The sequence below is a fragment of the Azolla caroliniana genome, unplaced genomic scaffold (genome assembly GCF_043228905.1).
Source record: "Azolla caroliniana isolate FFs.n. ecotype wild unplaced genomic scaffold, voAzoCaro1.0.p SCAF_14, whole genome shotgun sequence".
NCBI classification, from domain to species: domain Eukaryota; kingdom Viridiplantae; phylum Streptophyta; class Polypodiopsida; order Salviniales; family Salviniaceae; genus Azolla; species Azolla caroliniana.
The window spans coordinates 5621647-5641802 of record NW_028230449.1 but is presented as its reverse complement, the minus strand read 5'-3'; the positions used below and the strand labels follow the sequence as shown (position 1 = coordinate 5641802).

At 43.1% G+C, this 20156-nt stretch overlaps 1 protein-coding gene across 1 annotated transcript in view; it reads left to right on the top strand.

The window, feature by feature from the left end:
* The window catches only part of LOC147855355 (uncharacterized), an 85647-nt gene extending 65918 nt beyond the window's left edge, over positions 1 to 19729 (top strand). The window contains exons 2-6 of the mRNA XM_087330453.1: positions 10353 to 10514; positions 10756 to 10990; positions 18153 to 18224; positions 18310 to 18360; positions 19519 to 19729. Of these exons, the coding sequence (XP_087186579.1) occupies positions 10390 to 10514; positions 10756 to 10990; positions 18153 to 18224; positions 18310 to 18360; positions 19519 to 19581 (546 nt within the window). The 5' untranslated portion in view covers positions 10353 to 10389 and the 3' untranslated portion in view covers positions 19582 to 19729. The remainder of the gene's footprint in view (positions 1 to 10352; positions 10515 to 10755; positions 10991 to 18152; positions 18225 to 18309; positions 18361 to 19518) is intronic.
* The last annotated feature ends 427 nt before the right edge of the window (positions 19730 to 20156 follow it).

The window sequence follows — 20156 nt, the reverse complement described above, 5'->3', positions numbered from 1 at the left end:
CTTGTTCCAGAGACTTCGGCGGTTGCGCCCGTGTGCCAACATGAGACCGGAGAGACGGAAGGTGGTGACGGGAAGACGAAGACCCAACACAAGGAGGAAGAAGATCGAGGAAGAAAGGATATCCCCACACCTATTCTAGAGACTTCGGCAGTTGTGCACATGCGCCAACATGAGACCGGAGAGACGGAATGTGTCCACGGAAAAGTGGACGACCGGAAGGGCGATGAGGAAGACAAGGTAAATGTGCATGAACGAAGGGATTCCTTCACACTAGTTCAAGAGACTTCGACAGTCGAGACTGTGTGTTGACATAAGACCGAAGATAAAGGAGGTGGCGGAGAGGAGACAATATGGCTCGAGGCGAGCATACACAGAGGGAAGGATATGGCCGACGAGGAGGCCAAGGATGAAGCCGCGGTTGAGTTCGATGGAGAGGCAGCATGCGGGAAGGAAGGAAGAGTCGAGAACCGGTCGAACCGGAAGACGATGCGGCCGGGATTCCGGCCCGGACGAAGGAAGATCCACATGGGAGCCGATCGACCGGGGCCGACCTGGCCGAAACCTGATTCGGCGGAAATCGATCAGACAATCCCGATCCAAAAGGGGGTCGACCCGACAGGAATCAATCGGTCAAGCCCGACTCAGCGAAATGCGAATGCAGACGAAGGCCAACCGAGCCAAGAAGCGATCAGTGGAGATCGATCCGGACAAGGGCAAACCCGGCCTAATCAGAGATCGATATGAACGATCCACAATACCCAATTGAAGACAGTGAGCGCAAGGAGTGGCCAGGAGTCCAATTGAAGGACACGCGCGGTGGACGAAGGAAGAGCGGTCGGATCAACGACATCGTTCAGTAGATCTACTACAACCAACCAGGGAAGAAGGTGTGAGCGGTGGATATGGTGGATCAGGTGGCTACGATGGTTCGGTTGGAAAGATTGGGCATACTTGAAGTGGAAGACGAAGTCAGACGAGGTCGACAAGCGTGCGGAGGAACTCGGTTGATCATCGTTGCCAAAGATCTCACCTCTTCACCTTTCTCGACACATACTGGAGGATGTGCGGGTTTGGTGGGGGTGGATGTCGTGACGATTTTTGGCTACAGTGTGAAACTGAGTGAGACGAATAAACCAAGGATATGCAACATTGCACATACACTTAGAAAATAATCCTAAGGCCTACTGGCACTTGAGTTCATACAGAGGGGTGCAAGCAAGGTTTGAACCTTGCACCTCTAAGATACAAGATGTCTACCTTACCACTAGGACAACTATCATATAGTGTAAATTTTATGTATTTCCTTTTCATATACGAATTATAGACGAAACAACCATAGAAAACCATGTGCACAAAACCATGGTTCTAAACCCATGGTTTGTGTGACATAAGCAAAACCGTGTGCACAAAACCATGGTTTTAGCCCATCATTTTGTGCATGTCACAAGCATGGAAAGACCTATAAAAGCCTTTACTTGAGCTTGTGTAAGGGGGGCTCAATATGTGATATCACCAACACCACTATCATCAATATAATTATATTTTTCTTTATCTTCTTCATATTTTTCTAGTTCTCAACTGTACAATCTTTCTTCTTCTCAAGTGAACAAATTTCCTCTAATCTTACATTGATTGTCATTTCTTCGATAATTCTACGAACATCCTCCCCAGTCCAAGACCTCGGTGGTCGCTCGAGTAGCACACGCACATGAGAATCTTCGCGACACCGCTCGGGTCCATCAACATGACGGTGGACGAAGACGAGATGGTCCAAATCTACCTCGGTGGTCTAGCACAATAGTACGGGCCAATCCGAACAGCGATCAATGTTGATGGTCGAAGAAAACCACACGAGTGGGTCGAGGACCACTCAATCCGACAATCGGATGTTGTACACCGAGTCGGATCGGCCTCATGGACGTGGAGGATGAGGTGGGTCAGCACACAACGGAGGCGGCCGGCAAGAGCAGGACCAAAGGCACAAGCACAGTGCCGACAGCAGTTCTGAACCCTCCATAAGCAGGGGGAGTCAAAGCGGCGCTGGGAACCGGCAAGGAAAGGCCGACACATATTGCTGGTATTCTGGCAAGAAAGGCCACAGGGAAAGCGAGTGCTAGAAGAAGTGTGCCGATTCAAACAAATCTGGATCCAGCAAAGCCGGTCGGGAAAACAGGCAAAGCTCGCACTATGCGGAAGGATCGGAAGGATCCGAAACCGGGAAGATCAGTAAAGGGCCGGCCTTCGTGATGAAGCACAAGGCTAACTCGATGAAGAAGACCACTTCCAAATCAGAGGAAGTATGGTACATTGATTCCAGAGCGTCCAACCACATGACAAGCCATGAATAATGGTTCTCTTTTTTGGAGAAGCCGGAACAACCGGGGATTGTCGAAACCGGAGACGACACCCCTCACCCGATTGTGCATGTCGGAGAAGTCCCTTTAAGCCATGTTGGACCAAAGGGAACGTTGATGAACGTATTAGAAGTTCCGACTATCACAAAGAACCGGGTATCGGTCGGACAAATCGTCAACCAAGGAATGCAGGTGCGGTTTACGCACCTCAGGTGCTTCATTGAGGGAGAAGGCCGGATAATTGCGCAAGGGCGCAGAGAAGGGAGGGTGTTCATCCTCGATGCTAATGATGTTGGCACCGCCATGTTTGCCAAAGGATAGAAGATTGAATTGGACATCAATCTCTGGCACAAGCGGATCGGCCACGTCAATTACCGGAGGCTTCAGGACCTGCAATCGAAATAGGTCGTGTTTGGTTTGCTGAAATTCAATGGTCGGAAGGTCCAAGTTTGTGAAGCCTGCCAACTCGGGAAGCAGCACCGGCTTCCATTCCCCACCGAATGAAACCGAACCTGTAACAAGCTCGATCTAATCCATTCGGATGTATGGGGACCGGCACAAAATGTTAGTCTTGGCGGGAGTCGGTATTTCGTCTCTATCATCGATGACTATATCCAGAACACGTGGATCTACCTCATCGAGAAGAAAAGCGAAGTCTTTGACTGTTTTCGGAACCTTCAAAGTTTAGTTGAAAGGGAAATAGAGAGGAAGATCAAGTGCTTGCAGTCGGATGGCGGAAAAGAATACTTTTCCGGCCAATTCAACAGTTATCTGCAACAGAATGGAATTCAGAGTGAATTTAGCTGCCGATACACACCGAAACAAAATGGTGTGGCCGAGAGAAAGAACCGATTGATTGTCGACGCAGCAAGGGAAATGCTAGAGGAGAAGAGCATGCCCCAATTCTATTGGGCTGAGGCAATCTGGACGGTCGTCTACATCCAAAACCAGATCGGAGACAAGGTGTCAGCACATGAGCTATATTTTGGGTGGAAGCCGAATTTGAGGCACCTTCCGATATTTGGTAGCATAGCATATGTGCATGTATGGGATGAGAAGCAGAAGAAGCTAGATCCGAAGTCGGAGAAGTGCATCCTAGACGTTTACTCGCATGAGCAAAAGGGGTATAACTACTATAACCCCCATGCTAAACAGGTACGAGTAAGTCGAGATGTCGAGTTTGATGAGTCGGCATGATGGTACACCCTACCGACTCCAACTCCCGACCAAGACCCGATTCCAGAAGATGAGGCTAGTGAGCCCGAGGAGGTATAGGAAGAAGATGAAGACTTCGGCACTCTAGAAGAGAGTTTGATCGCATTCCGGCTAAGTGGGTCGAATGAGCGGCTGAGTCTGGATGACCACTCAGATAAAGAACCGGCAAGTAGTGGAGACTCTGTCGTGCTCTACCCGCGCAAGGAATCGAGGAGATGGTTCACGCGCAAAGAGAAAGGGAAGAAGAAGATGTTGGAATACGAAACCGGCAACGATGAGTCGGATCAGAGCGAATCCAACTCTGGAAAGGAAGAAGGCGGATCTTCAGAAGGGAAGTCCGAACCGTCCAAGAACGGCCTCAAACCGGGTAACGAAAAGTTATGCCGGTTAACCCGTGAAAAGAAAACCTTCATGAGGTACAGATACAATGAGTACAAAATTGGCGTGCTGCTATGGAGGAAGAAATGCAGGCACTTGATGCCAACAACACATGGACCTGGTTGACCCTCCCCGACAGTGCAAACCGATCGGTTGCAAATGGGTGTACAAGGTAAAGTACGAGCTGACGGTTTCGTCAATCGGTACAAGGCCCGGTTAGTGGCGAAGGGATACTCACAAACCCACGAAATCGACTACGACGAGACCTTCGCTCCCGTAGAGAAGATGAAGACGTGTGGTACTAGCGATTGCTGCGGCAAGGGGATGGCATCTTCACCAAATGGACGTGAAGAATGCATTTCTTCAAGGTGATCTTGAAGAACGGGTCTATATGATCCAACCCCCCGGTTTCCAATCAGAGATGAACGAGTCAACAGTGTGCCGACTCAAGAAGTCGCTTTACGGTTTGAAACAAGCCCCCTGAGCTTGGAATGCGAAGATCACACACTGGTTGTGTAAGATGGGGTTTGCGGCCTCAAAGCTCGACTCTTCACTATTCATCCGGAACGATCCAGTTTCCATTCTGCTTTATGTAGATGATTTAGTCATCACCGAACCCGGACTCGTTGAAATTGGCCGCGTGAAGTCCCAGCTATCAGACGCATTTGAAATGAAGGACCTGGCAGGGCTTCATTATTATCTTGGGATCGAGGTGATCCGGACCCCCGACGGCATATTGCTCTCACAACGCCATTATTTGTTGAATATGTTGTACAAGTTCAACATGACGGAATGTCGACCGATCTCTACACCCTTGGACCGGAACCTGAAGCTACGTTGTCGAGGAAATCCTCGCATGTTCGTGAAATGAAGCAGGACCACCGAGGTCCTGGACCGGAAGGATTCAATGTTTTTAACAGCGTAAGCGAGAAAGTATTGAAGATAGATAGATGGATGAAGAGAGAGAGAGAGAGAGAGAGATTGAGATAGAGATTGAACCCTTGACTTTAGTTTTACGAGACAAGATACATCACCATTAGGATAACTCAGATCTTTGATTAAAAGTTTCTTTTTTACTTACATCCCTTCCCTCCCTACACAAGCCCCACTATAGGCTTTTATAGGTCTCTCCATGCAAAAACCATGGGCTAAAACCACGAGTTGAAACCATGGTTTTGTGCCCACGGTTTCTATATGTTTGCTTCCTACAAAAGACTGAGTATGAAAAGAAAATATGCAAATTCTACAGCACTCAGTAGTGGATTTAGTGGTAAGTTAATTTGTCTCCTATCTTGGAGGTGCAAGGTTCAAGCCTTGTTTCCACCCCTATGTATGCACTTAAATGTTACTAGGCTTTAGTCTTATTTTTATATTTACAATTGAGCGCACATCACACGTGCACATGTTTAACTTTACATCTAGCGTTTCTTTTACAATTCTCATTTCAGTCCTATTTACAACATGCTAACATATGTGTGTGGCCTTCACCCCTTTCACGCATGCACATTGCACCTTCTCGATTTCGTTCGTTGCACACAAATTTCACACCGTTGTCGAAAATCTTCACGACAACGTCCCGACTCCGGCCCGGCCTGTGATGAGAAACGGTTCCCACAAATTGTCAGAAGCCTCATATACTTGACAATCACTCGACCCGACATCAGTTACCCAGTCGGAGTGATCAACCAGTTCATGCAGAAGTCGACCGTCGAGCACCTTCAGTGCGCACACCAACTACTCTGGTATGTTAGCGGCACGAAGGACCGAGGATTGTTATACCGACATGGTATACCAGGGAAGCTAGTCGAATATACCGATGTTGACTAGGCTAGTGATGCATCGGATCACCGATCCACCTCCGGTTACATGTTTTCTCTTGGAGCAGCAAAAAGCAGCCAACAATGGCTCTGTCAAGCACTGAGGCTGAATATCGGGGCGCTACCATTGCCACCTGTGAAGCCATCTAGCTTTAGCAACTGTTGCGTGACCTCTGGATTGAGGTGCCGACCCCGATCCCGATCCATTGTGACAACATGAGCAACATACAGCTCGCCAAGAACCCAGTGTTCCATACTGGGACAAAGCACATAGAAGTGCATAACCCTAAACCCTAAACCTGAGCGGTGAAGTTGAACTTCGGTATGTTCACACGGATCGACATGTTGCCCACATCTTCACCAAGCCGCTGTCACGAAGTTTCATGCACTTGTGTTACTTGGGCGGGACCAAGGGGGTCTCGGACAAGGGAGTACTCAAGGGATAGAGAAGACCCAAGGTTTGCTTTACGACAATACTACTTCCCGACCCCTTCCCGAGCAAGGTCTCATTGCCCTTTGTTTTGTGAGGCCGGTGGCTCTCATTGATCATGACTCGTTGATCACGACTCGTCGACCTTCCGAGATCACCGTACGAGCCAAGTGACCAAACGGGTACAAGCAAGATGAGCACGCAACATGAACGCACAAGGGGACGATAACACAAACACGAATGTCCGTACGTCTTTATGAGGAGGAGAGGTGCATGGGCGCGCCCGAACGCTCCCTCGTCACAAGACGTCGAACGTACGAGGAAGACACAAAACACATGCACAAAATGCTCGTACGCCTTTATGAGGAGGAGAGGTGCATGGGCAAGCCCGAACGGTCCCCTCGTCACAAGACGACCGAATGTACGAGGAAGACACAAACACACACACAAATGCTCGTACGCCTTTATGAGGAGGAGAGGTGCATGGGCAAGCCCGAACGGTCCCCTCATCACAAGACGGCCAAACGTACAAGGAAGACACAAACACATGCACAAAATGCTCGTACACCTTTATGAGGAGGAGAGGTGCATGGGCAAGCCCGAACGGTCCCCTCTTCACAAGACGGCCGAACGTACAAGAAAGACACGAATAAAGAAAGAAGGAGAGAAAGAAACACGAATGATATTGACCAAAGAGATAAATACGTGCTCGATTCCAACGCAAGAGGACCCTTTATAAAATAGGGTTTTGTTTACAATGGCAACTTATAGTTAACCACAAGCTCAATCAAAACATAAATATTAAATGCCCTTAGAGACAAGGCAAAACCGAACACGGCGAAGATGAACACACGAGCACCACAAAAATGCCAATCCCAACGAACCACGACCACCCGAACGGCGAGCACACGGGCTCGCAACGACGAACGGGGTGGAGCAACGTCAAACCAACGAAGCTTGGGCTCACGAGCACTTCGAGTGCCGACGCGAATAAGACGAGCACGTGGCGATGGGGGGATGAAGGGGTATGAGATGAAGAGAAGTGGTGAATAAGGAGATGAGCTTCGAAGGAAAATTGGCGATAGTCTCCTCCTCCCAAAACGTCCTCCTCAATGAGCCCCCCTCGACCTCCTTTTATAGGAAAAAAAGAAGGGGGGGTCGCCAAATTTGTCTTCAATGAAAAAAGAATAAAATTCCTTAAATCACGCTACACTATAAGACTAGATTTGAACTGTGCACCTCTAGCTAGTAATCAATGTGACTATCCACTAGCCCACTAACTCTCTCTTATACAATATATAATTCTATCTCTATAAATCTATAACATGTCTCCCCTCTACCTTTTATCTCTCCTCTCTCTTACTTTTTGCACGAGCTTCTATACCTCCTCTTCACCCTTTCTTTTCCTTTTTATTTTGCATATGCACAATTAATCGCTTTTGTGTGCACACACATTGCACATGCACATTTTTGACCCCCCTTTCGCCAGTTTTTCCCACCCTCAAGCACGCCACATCACGACACTGCTCGGGTCGGACAACTTGCAGCACTTTTCGGAGATGCTCGGCCTACAACATCTCGATGTGCCGCACTTGAGGGGGAGAATAGGAACGGGAACGGATGGCACTGGACAAGGAGCTAGAGAGGAAGAAAGAACCAAAGGAGGAGATAATCAGAAAAAGAAAGTCGAGCCGATTGAAGGAGTCGGCACATCCGAACAAGTCGGAGCAACTAGCAGCGGCGGCAGAGTCAAGAAGGACAGAGCCGTCCGGAAGAAGGCCAAGACCCGGACGTGGTCCGATGTGGTGAAGGGCCTAAAAATGGAAGACGAGTTGGAGACTATTGACTCAGACAAGAGCTGTAACAAATCGGATGAGACGATTCAGTTCAAGATTCGGAGAAGCCGGATCAACTAAAGGCCAAGCAAACGAGAAGGCAGCGGAAGTCGACACCGACACGAAGGAACCGATGGATCGACAAGTGCTAGAGTCGTAGCAACGAGGGAGCTGAAATGGGCCTGTTGAGCAGACAAGCCAATTGAGGAGATCAAGGTGCGCAGAACCAGAAGGGTCACGACAAACAAGACCGGACCGGACGAGGAGCACGAGCAAGGCAGAACTACGCCAGAAGGAGCCGGGTAGACACTAACACCTCGATCCGACCTCAAGTTGAGCTTGAGGGGGAGTGTTGAGCGAGCAAGCTCAAACGGATCCAGATCGACTGAATAAGCCAAAGCCCGATTGGCATCCAGAAGGATGAGCCGGATCGGTATATGGAAACAACCAGTCGGATCGAGGACACAGATTGGAGAGCCGGATTCGACTGTGAACAGGAAGCCTAGTAGTAGCCTCGACTACTAGGCAATCATTGTCTCGTAGTTAGTGTCAGTCGCTCGTATGAGCATTGAAGTACATAGTACTTCTATCAGTCCTTTTGAGGACTTGTATAAATAGTGTTGTTTAGCACATTGTATGTACAAACTTTACATAGTGTTATTTTGAATTGAGTTTATGTTCTGCTCTCTCTATTTGTCTCTCGTGCATACTATTAGGATCTCGGTTCCTTCGGATGGGATACGCAGACCCGGCATCGGAAGACTCGGTGAGAACCGGATGACGAGTACCCGGCAAGGAAGACCCAGTGAGAACCGGATGTTGCAGGCCCGGTGAGAACCTCTCACCGGATGAAGGGACATATATGTAGATATGTTTCTGAGAGCCCATTGGGGCTATATCTATAAATAGTCCTAATGTCATATTAGTATAAATGTGACCTAGGGCAAACAGTGTTTAGACTATTGTTGTTATTATCTTCGTATAGTGTAATTTTGGTGGAACGATTGTAGAGAGAGAGAGAGAGAGAGAGCGATACAGAGCATGTCTCTATTGTAACCGCCGAGTCGACTAAAGAAGTCGGCACATCCGATAAAGTCAGAACAAGTGGTGACGACGGCAGAGTCAATAAGGACTGAGCCGACCCGGACATGGTCTGATGTGGTAAAGGGCCTGAAGATTGATGACGAATTGGAGACAACCAATTCGGACAAGAGCTGGAATGGATCGGAGGCACCCAGTTCAGACAAGATCTGGAATGGATCGGAGGCACCCAGTTCAAAAGAGGAATTTGATTCGGAGGAGCCAAATTAACAGAAGGCCAAACGGTAGAGGAGGCAACGGAAGTCGACACCGACATAGAGGGATCGACAGGTCGAGAAGCGCCGAAGTTGCAACAACAAGGGAGATGAGAAGGTTTCATAAACATATGCCACAGAGGAAGGTAGGTATTGAACCCAGTCTCTATTGGGCAACCCTACCAATTGAGCTACATATGCATCCTTGTATCAAATCCAACTTCACATAGTGTAGATTGAACAGTGGAAGTTCCTAGCTTGCATGCATCCTCATTTCTAGCTTGCACACATTCTCATTTCTAGCTTGCACACATTCTCATGCATTCTCTATTGCATAATAACATAGAGATAATAAGCTACAAAGTGCTAACCATAACTATTCTAAAATTCACCAACATGTAACTAATGAAACTTTTCAGGGATAGGGGGAGATGATGAATGTGGACACACCTACACCACTTCGCCTCTCCCTTGCAGAAGCAGGAAAGCAAAGAACAACCAAATGCCCTCGGATGTCAGGCTTCAAAGCAACCCGACGTGGTATAGAAACAATTAAGAAAATAAGGGAACGTGAGCTACATCACCTAGAAGCTATGGTTGGGGTATCTTTTTTACATTGGGACCACGGGCCACAACATCTACATCAAAACCCTTTGACCTCCCCTCGGCTTCTTTTCGAGAGACTTGGATGGAAATGAAACTAGGCCTAGTATATGTAAAGCCATTTCCTTTATAGAACATGTTACATCATAACATGTTTTTTTTTGTACAATTAGCTTTAAGTTCTATTTTATTTTTGCTTTCGCTGAATTGGGTAAATATATATATACCCCAAATTTTGTTGTAAACCAATAGGGCTAATTTTGGTCTTAGAAGACGTTATAATACATATATATCTTTCTTTCTTTCTCTCTTCCAAACCAAAAAGCAGTGAAGTACATATACATACATAACTCACAATTTCTTCTCTTGCTCTTCCTGTTCTCTCTGGCCCTTGCTTGGCCTTTGCCCCCTGCAGAAGAGAAGAGAAGAGAAGAGAAGAGAAGAGAAGAAGCAGTAGTAGCTATGAGCGCCAATGGCGGCGGGCTTGCCACCGATCCAAGCGCAGCCTTAGCGGAGAAGCTGTTGCAGGGATGGGCTCTCCTCCAAGACCACTGTCCACAGTGCCTCACACCTCTCGTTCGGAACAGGTATATGCAATCTCTTCTTCTTCTTCTTCTACTGTTCCTTTTCTTTCTTTCAACGGGTTTTCTGCGTTCATTCTCTACCCTTTTCTTCCTCCCTTTCTGTTTTTTTCCCACACCATCCCCTCATTTCTTGCAGCTGCTTTTCCTTCACTTTGTGTACCTTTCTAGTCTTTCACATGCCTCTCTTCTACCGCCATTGTCCTATATTACTTTCTCTGATTTCCGCTTGATCTCTTGCTCATAGGCAGAGGAAGATGTACTGTGTGGCTTGTGATCAATGGATCCTCACTCAGGCTGAAGCAGCTCAGAAAATTCTGCAAGAAAGAGTTGGAGAGGAAGAAGAAGATCGGAGAAGTAGTGACCTGACGGCTCATGGGGCTCCTCATCCTTCTCCTGCTGTGAACTCTAACCACGTTGAAAATGGCCAATCAGAACAGATTCTACCATCAGATAGAAGAGAGAGTTCACCGGTCCGTGAGGTTAGCTTCTATTTTCAATCCGTTCTTTGTGGTCAGTTTTGTTGTATGGTTTTTGTCTCAGAGTCACTGTTTAAGTTTTACGTATAATATGGAAGGACGAAAATAGTTTCTTGGATTAAGAGATTGTTTTGAGCAGTTTCATTGGACATTTGTAGAATGTTAGCGTAGCAGAAATTAAGATCATGAAATGTTTGCATAGCAAATTTAAGTTAATGTAGCCTCTCAAACGATGCTATTAGAGACTGGTAGATAATGCTTTTATGGATTGACTTCAGTCTCCATGTTTCTTTATGTTCTGACTTAAGAGTTTTGCAGAATACGGAAGAATGAAAGTAGCAAATCGTGCCTCATGAGTTAAAAGTTTCTGGGGTAGTATTGTCCACTTATATGATTTGTTGTTGCACTAAACATTAAGTTGTTGAAGTAGAGTGGCGCTTCAAAAATTGGTGATAGATATTGAATACATTTATCATGGCGAAGGGTTAGTATCACAATTCATTGATCAAGAGATTATTGAGTGGTATCATCAATTATGTAATCCAGCTAAAACCAAAAGACAGCCCTTAACTCAAGTTCTTGGAAACACAAACTGATAGGAGTGTTCCAACTGACTAATCATGTTGTTGAAAACACCACTACAAATGATAAAGATTTCTCAAGACTTTGAAAAACCCAAAATTGTGGAATCGGCAATCCTTCAAGAGATTATGAGAACAAAGTGTTTCAGCCCTCAACTCATTTCCGTGGAAAAACAAACTGATAGGAGTGTTCCAACTATCCAGTCATGTTGTTGAAAACACCACTACAAATGATAAAGATTTCTCAAGACTTTGAAAAACCCAAAATTGTGGAATCAGCAATCCTTCAAGAGATTATGAGAACAAAGTGTTTCAGCCCTCAACTCATTTCCGTGGAAAAACAAACTGATAGGAGTGTTCCAACTATCTAGTCATGTTGTTGAAAACACCACTACAAATGATAAAGATTTCTCAAGACTTTGAAAAACCCAAAATTGTGGAATAGACAATCTTTCAAAAGATTACAAGAACAAAGTGTTTCGGCCCTTAACTCAAGTCCTTGCAAACGCGAACTGATAGGAATGTTCCAACTGGACAATCATGTTGTTGAAAACACCACTAAAACAAATGATAAAGATCTCTCAAGGTTTTGAAAAACCCAACATTGTGGAATTGGCAGTCCTCCACACTCAACATTATTAGAAATATTGAGAATCGAGTAGATAGGTATATAGAGTTACAACTGCAGAGATGGATATATGAAAACAGAATTTCTATTACATATGAGAGTAGTTCAAAATGGTAGTTTTCCCATGCGCTCACACCTTAGAGCTTAGATAGGATATGGACCGGCTCACTACAAAATTAGTGGGGACGAATGATCAATCTCACCACTGTGTGAGAAAAGTGACATATAATCTATGTTTGGTCTTAGTATAAATGTGCAAGTCAGTTGACAGTAGTGGAGATATTCCTTTTCTGTCAACTGACTTGTCATTTAATATGACCCAACTCCCTAGGTACAGGCTAGTGCTAGATAATACTTATCTTGAAGTCAATGACGCATACTTCAAGACTAAGTACATCGTAACTTGCCCACAAAATATTCTAGCTGACTTGATTAGCCAATCCTTTTATCTATTTCTCTCTTTCCTAAATATTTTGTGTCCTACGCATCTACGGTTTCCTAGATTAACACCTTATCGACCCATATGGTCGAGTTGCACACTAGCCGCTCCTCATTTGGGGCGCTATCACAAAATGTGCACTCTAAGAGCACATATGGGGATAGATTTACAACTTGGGGCTGATCATTGATTATATCTAACAAACATTCCCCAAAATTGCTATTTTTATAGTACGGGCTAGCATGTATAACATGGGATGTCAAAATGTTGTCATCCTTCAAACACCTTATAACTATTAATGTGAACATTATTGATATAAATGTCCAATTAAAAATTTTCACTACTTCTTTCATGAAACTCTTTCAAAATCTTACCTTGTCATTGCTCTCAACATTTGTCCAAATAAACAAGTATATTGGACCTTGGCCCTAGGTCCAATATTTGCAACTAGAATCAGATTGGATGGTTCTTGTTTACATACTACAATAGAAGTTTCATAGGGACAATTTTCTACTCAAGGTTGGCACTTATGTAAGAAAAAAGAAGGAAAGAAAAATATATTAATGTCTTTTAAGAGGCCAAAATGGCCTCTAAGACCAAACAAGACATTACATCTTAAGTGTTGTCTCGTCTTTGAGAACAACAAATCAAAATAAAATAAATATTACTCAATAAATATAAAAGTAAATAAAAAAAAAGAGACTGAAGAATTGGATTTTCACCACTTGTGAGATTCTCAAGTTAGATATATTATAACTTTTGTCTACAATGGCGGGAGATAATGGCCTTTATCGGTCAATGACAAGGGTGTTGCAGTTGTGGTCCGTGGGGCCGGCACCTATGTTCACGACAAATTGCTATTGCTTGATCCATTCATTGTAACCCCTTTGTTATTTCCTAGTCGGGAGCCTAGTTGTGTATTCCTTGATTGACTTGTAGCATTAGAGTGATGGGGCTAAAGAAAGTGGTGATTGTTCTTTGTGGATGAGCTTGTGTGGCTGTATTATTGTCCTTCAACAACTTTTCCCTATGCTGCTTGAGTTCTAGCAAGAAAAGTCCTAGGCACCATTGGTCGTTGTATTCCATTACCTTGCTGATTGGGCCAAAGCCTTGTTTAAAGAGGCAATGGTATCTGCCTCTAATTTCATAAAAGACACTACAGTGACAAACATAGTGTTCTTTTGATTCCACTCCTTGATGACACAATTGGCAAATTCTTTCTTCTAGAGGTATTTGTGTTTATCTACCTACCTCAATCTCTAACTGATGTGATGAAGTTTGCAACTACTCTATCACATTGTGCATCGCATAAGATAGATGTATGTCCATATAAGGTGGCCTGATGATGAATCCATCCTCTGATGTGTGTAAAAAGTGTCTTGTAGTGACCCATCTTCGTACCAAGTGATGTGGGGGCTGATCCATGTTATCTTGGTTTCCAAGTTAAAAATATCAATTTGGATCATTCCATTCTTTTCCACTTTGGTCATATTTAGATCGGGACAGTCCAAGCTATATTGGAATGGGGTAGTGCATTTATGCTTATGTCATGTGACTCCATTGCTACATTTTAGCATACCAACAATGAATGTCTCCATTTTCAGCCAGTTGTCTTGATGACATAAGTGCCAACCTTGGGTACCTTCGTCTAGGGAGCTCCCAAAAACGTTGGATACATGTCACCACTCGGAACAATGCTGTGGTGATTGTAGGGGTTGCTCCCATCTCTGCCCGGATTATATCATGGGGAACCGATACTTTGCTCCTTATCATTCGGGCAATCATTGACACTAAAGGTCTCTCTAAAACTTTCTCGGTCCCCACGTTTCTACTTCATAGAGAAGAGTTGGTGTTACAAGTGTATCAAATAACAAGTTAGTTCATGGCTCTTGTAAGTGCAAATGTCCTCATTGTCTGTCAAGAGCACCAAGGGCTGCATATCCTAGAGAAAGTCGGGTACAAGCAGCCTCCCGTAAGGAGAAACCTAGGCCTTGTAAATGTTACTCCTAGGTATGTGTAGCAACGTGTGTATTCCACCTTTTCCTCTCCCAAGAAGAATTCCGGTTCTGATCTTGTTACCCATGCTTGAGTGGTGTTAAATACCATCACTTTAGTTTTATCCATGTTCAGCGACAAATCTTTGTCCGTACGAAATAGTTTTAAGGCATTTAGATGTCTTTGTAGTCTTGCCAGAGAGTCAGAAATCAGCACAATATCATTAGCATATAGTAATATTTGTATAATAAACATACCTCTTAGGCATGCTCCCGAACCCCCGAATCTCTCTATGTAATGTGATACCTCATCTATGTAGAGACCGAAGAGAGTGGGCGATAGTGGGCATCCTTGCTTCACTTCGATTGTGCTAGCCACTGTCTCGGACAAACCCTTGGAAGACCACACTTTTCTTGACGCAGATTCATAAGAGTGCATAGATTCCCCATTGCATATTTGTAGGAACACCAAGGGCTTCTAGCCAAAGGCAGTGTGAAAGGCTTTTTGGAAATCCTCAAAGCAGCAATAAATCCTCTTATTATGGGCTCTGCCCTCTTTGATAAGGGCTCGGAGTGTCAATATGTGCTCCATAGTTGTGAACCCCTTCCGAAAGCCTGCCTGTCGAGCTGAACGGCAGCCATTCTGCTTTGCCCATATAATCAATTCTGATACTAGAATCAAGCCATATAGTTTGCCCAAGTAATGGCCAATCATGATTGTCCTATAGTTGCTTGGCATCATGGGGTCTGTAGTCTTGAGAATTGGTACGATGGTATGCTGAGTCCATCTAGTATGGAAACCTTCACACATGACTTTATTAAAGATGTGTGCCTGCAATGGCAACAAGATGTCACGAGCATATATAAAAAGTGCTCACCAACCAATCCATCATGATCCTGGGCCTTCCGAAATTGTAATTGATCAATGGCATTTCTTACATTTTGTGGAGTTAAAAAGGTTGATTAATGTGGGCGTGGAAGAGGAGGTTGCCCTAGGATATCATATAGAACCTTTGCATATTCATGCCACACTTGAGGTGAGGTCACTTGTGTGGTAGGTTGCCTCTCATTAAACATTTTCCATGCTCTTTTACTTTCTTGTCGTAGAAACAAGCGATACAAATGATCTTCAAATACTAGCCAAATACAATCTCTTCTTCTTCCTTACGAGGTGTTAGAAAGTTGCTCTCGCTTGTTTGTGTATAAATGCCCCGAGTTACTTCACGCTGCAAGCATCTCCTTGTATCACGACGTTCCTCATCATACCAACTATTTTGTATTACTCTACCAAGTTTGGGGGGATTGGGAGTTGTGAGGAAAGGCATTTGTGGCTGCTTTATGCAATGTTTTTGACAATCCTTGGGTAAGTTCATCAAGGGGCGAGAAAGGATCCAAATCTATCATGCCATTGTATACTCCACAACTATACACAGCAATTGTCTCTTGAGTAAATAGATACTTAGCTAGCCCACTCTCCTTATCATATACATCCCGTGTTAATCCATCCTTTACCTCGAAGCGTAGATATGCATGATCTGCTGCCAAGCTAATAGGTCTACCCGATATAGTGAACTCTTTTATTTCAGGTATAAGAGATGGAGATCCCATTAGATAATTGATTGTGCTTGCACCTCCTTTTGGGTTCCAACATGCCAAAGCATCTGGTCTAGGCCATAATGACAATCCATTCTATATCACAAATCAATGCGCACTTCCAAAGGCAAGAAAGTGTTTGCCATATTCAATTATAGCAGTCATATATCAAGCTTGTAGCTTTAGACTAACCTCTTCTGCCATAACTTCTACATAAACAGCCTCTTTGGTGTCAAAAATAGTTGTTTGTTCATCCTTAGTTCGTGCATTGAAGTCTCCTAATAGTATTATGTCCCCTATAGTAGCAAATCTTATGATATCATCATATAATGGTAGATATGGTGATTCACCAAGATGTGCAAACCTTGAGTATGTACGCGGAAAGTAGCAAATTGCATTGTATAGTTCCCTAAGATCCCCCCATTTGATTTGTATCGACATGTAACATGCATATTCGTCCTTATGGACAACATGCACTCTATCATGAAGCTCCTCCCGAATCTCTAGTGCTTCTTGGTGTCTGAGGTTGGGGATGACATATTGACTCCTATCTATATCCTTGTACATTGAGGAGTTTGTTAGCCATATATTGGTGGGTCTTTATATACATAACAATATCTGTGTTTTTGATGGTATCTTCAAAATACATGACCTTTGTCCGTATAGAGCCATTGCAATTCCATATAATCATGCATAGGATCTCATAGGCCATACATCATCATGCAATTCTCTTCTCTATAATAATGACAACACCATCTCTATATACAACCCATTTTCCTTCCTCTCTTGCATCAAGCACTCGTGGCATGTTTTCTTTGCAGTGTGCCACTTGAGTTGGAGTGAGATTGTCATCTAAGTATATTTTCTCACCCTTAAGTGCCCTTTTTTAGATAGAAAAGCTTTTTTCTTGTTGATATCCATAATAAGGGCTTTAGCTCTAGACTCATCTCGTCCCACCCTCCATGCTGAAGCAAATGGAATATCTAATGTCCCAATCTTTGTTCCAAGATTCTTGGCATCTTCTTGTGGGCTTCCTTTTTCAACCCAACCAACCTCTCATACATGCAGTGCACGAGCTTTTCTCTTGTCTTCTTCTTCGAATGTAGTGTGATGACATCCTTGAGCTCTAAGTTTGGTTTCTTGACATGGCTTGTGATGTCTTTTCACATCTCTTCTAATGACTCAATCTTGAGAGAGGCATACAACTCTGTTTTCTGTTTTTCTATCTCCTATTTCATTTCTTCTTGTAATTCTCTTTCTATATCCTCTTTGATAAGATTGATCTCTTGCATAATCAAATGGCATAATAGATCATGTTTTCCCTCTTCAACATCAAATGGAAGGTTGAATGTAGCCTGCATTTTGGGTGCCTTGTGTGCCCTTCTAATGCCTTGGGGGTACTTCCATCCCTTCCTTTTCTTCTATGGTATCTTTTTGGGGTCTTCCATGGATCTGAACCCTCTTCATGAGCGTTGAGTTCCATACCTTCATTTTCCGTCCATTCAGGCTCCATGGTGTCTTAGGACAGCAGGTACAAGGTCTGATCAGAGAAATGTGGTGGGAAGAGGAACAATATAGAAATCAGGAATGCCTGCTTCGTAGAAAACGCATAGGATCAGACTTGGCAGAAAATGCAGAGGATCAGATTTGGCAGAAAATGCAGAGGATCAGACGTTGCAGAAAATGCAGAGGATCAAATATTGCAGAAAACGCAAAGTGAAGGAAAAAAACAGCAACGACAAGAGCGGAGAGCATTTTTTTAACTCATGTTATTTCTAAAGGGTGAGCAGGCTAAATGAGAGAGAGAAAGAAAGAAAAATATATTAATGTCTTTTAAGAGGCCACATCTTAGTGTTGTCTCGTCTTTGAGAACAACAAATAGAGAGAGAGAGAGAGAGAGAGAGAGAGAGAGAGCATTATATTTATACAGGCTGGTTACTCCTCCGAGACTCTGAACCTAGCACTCTCGAAAATCTCAATTATCTTAGTGAAGAAATTAGAGGTTATAAAAGAGGATGAATTTCCTTTTATTGCTAAATTATTATTATTGTGTTTATGTATTGATAATTTTTTGAGTTGCAATTCAGGAACTTGGTGACAATTTACTAAGATCTCATGATGTGGAAACGACACGATCGGTATGGATCTGCAACGTGAATTATATGGTCATTCAAACTAATTTTTGGCTTTATAAGTTTATGTGGATAGTAAAAAACTATTGGCATCCACAAATTTCTCTAATATATCAATTTGAAAACTATACATAAACTATAAACTCATACGTAACGAAAGAGTAAATTTCAGAAGTAGCCCTTTACATTTTATTTTATTAAAGTTATTTATTAAAATAAACATCCTAAAAATATTAAATTGATTATACTTTGATCAGTTTGTTAAATATAACAAATTAACAGATCGTTTGTAACTGTTTCGAGTATTAGCAAATTTACAAGATTGATTGAATCTATGAGCAAGTTACAAATTTAATTTGTAGGACTAACTTTCGCTTCTTAGTATTTGTTAGAAATGGATTCATAATGATGGTATTGCACTTTTTAGTTTCATTAGTAGTATATTTCTTGTTAGCTTGGTGGCCATAGGGTTAAGCGTAAGCTATATTGTGGTATTTTTGTGTGAAGAGAAATGACCATAGAGATGAACAAAGATGGAAATGATACAATTATAGCAGATTATTTTAATCAAATAAATTTATTTACATCAGCACTTAACATTCAGGACTAATATTCAATTGCCATATGGCTTAAACTTATAGTGATTTCCATTTCAATCTTTTTGAGGTCATCTTAGTCAATGTTTGGTATTCCTGAAGCATTTTGGTAGTACTCTAGTTGAGCCTTTTATGGTTCTATCTCCTGATTCTCTGCTGACATCAAATGATTGGATATTTATTTAACTTCCACTTTAGTATGAAACACTAGGTTCTCAATAAACATGATCCTATGATAAAGAGATATGGGTTTATCACATCATGGACTGTAAATCGATCAACAGGATGTCTCTTCCAATGTTTGAAACGTATTGCTGGCTACACGTATCGTCGTGGCATACACCATTGAGCTTTTTAGTCACCATGTTTATCAAATTGGCCTTCAGAGTGTGAATATTTGAACTTTATTGGTATTATAGGCCATCAACATTATGTGCTTTAATAGAAGATAGTATATCTTCTTTCTACTCTATGTTGTGCTGTTTGATCCCAGAATGAGTTCAGTTACAATCTTGACACATTAATTCTGAAAGAATGCTCTCTTAAAGAATTTGTTGCTTATGGCCAGGCAATGATTGCAGTTCGAGAATGCCTACAAACTATATCTGATGTTAAGCAACTTCAAACATAGAGGCTGCTAGTAGGTTTAAAAGGTGCAATTCAGTTTTGTTCTATGCATTTTGAGATGTGATCGTGATGGACTCACATTTCGTTCTTTTCAACACAAGGTTTTTGTAAATATTTAATGGGTACTAAAATCTACTGATTAAGAAAGTGGAGCTTCTTACGAAAACCGGTAAGGATATCATGAATCATTTGGAACCACATCCAGCAGAAATTTCCAAGTTTGCATAGTAGCTTTTGTCATAAATAGTTCTCATGAATTCATAAAGTTGCATAAAATGCTAATTTAATGAAAGTTATTGAGTTTTCCTGGTCTTAACAATGGTTATAAATAATGCAATTGATGATTTCTAGATATTTACTGTGCAATGCACAATTTTGGATAGCTGATACAATATATATTGTGGAGTCTGGAAAGAGCTTGGTCTGTTAGGTGTTACTGATAAATGTTTAGCTGTTGCTCTAGAATAAAAGGGCCATGAGGTCATTCATTTGTATCAAGATATGTCAAATTTAACACAGTAGATGTTACCGATAAATGTTGAGCTGTTCCTCGACTATAAAAGGGCCCCGAGGTCATTC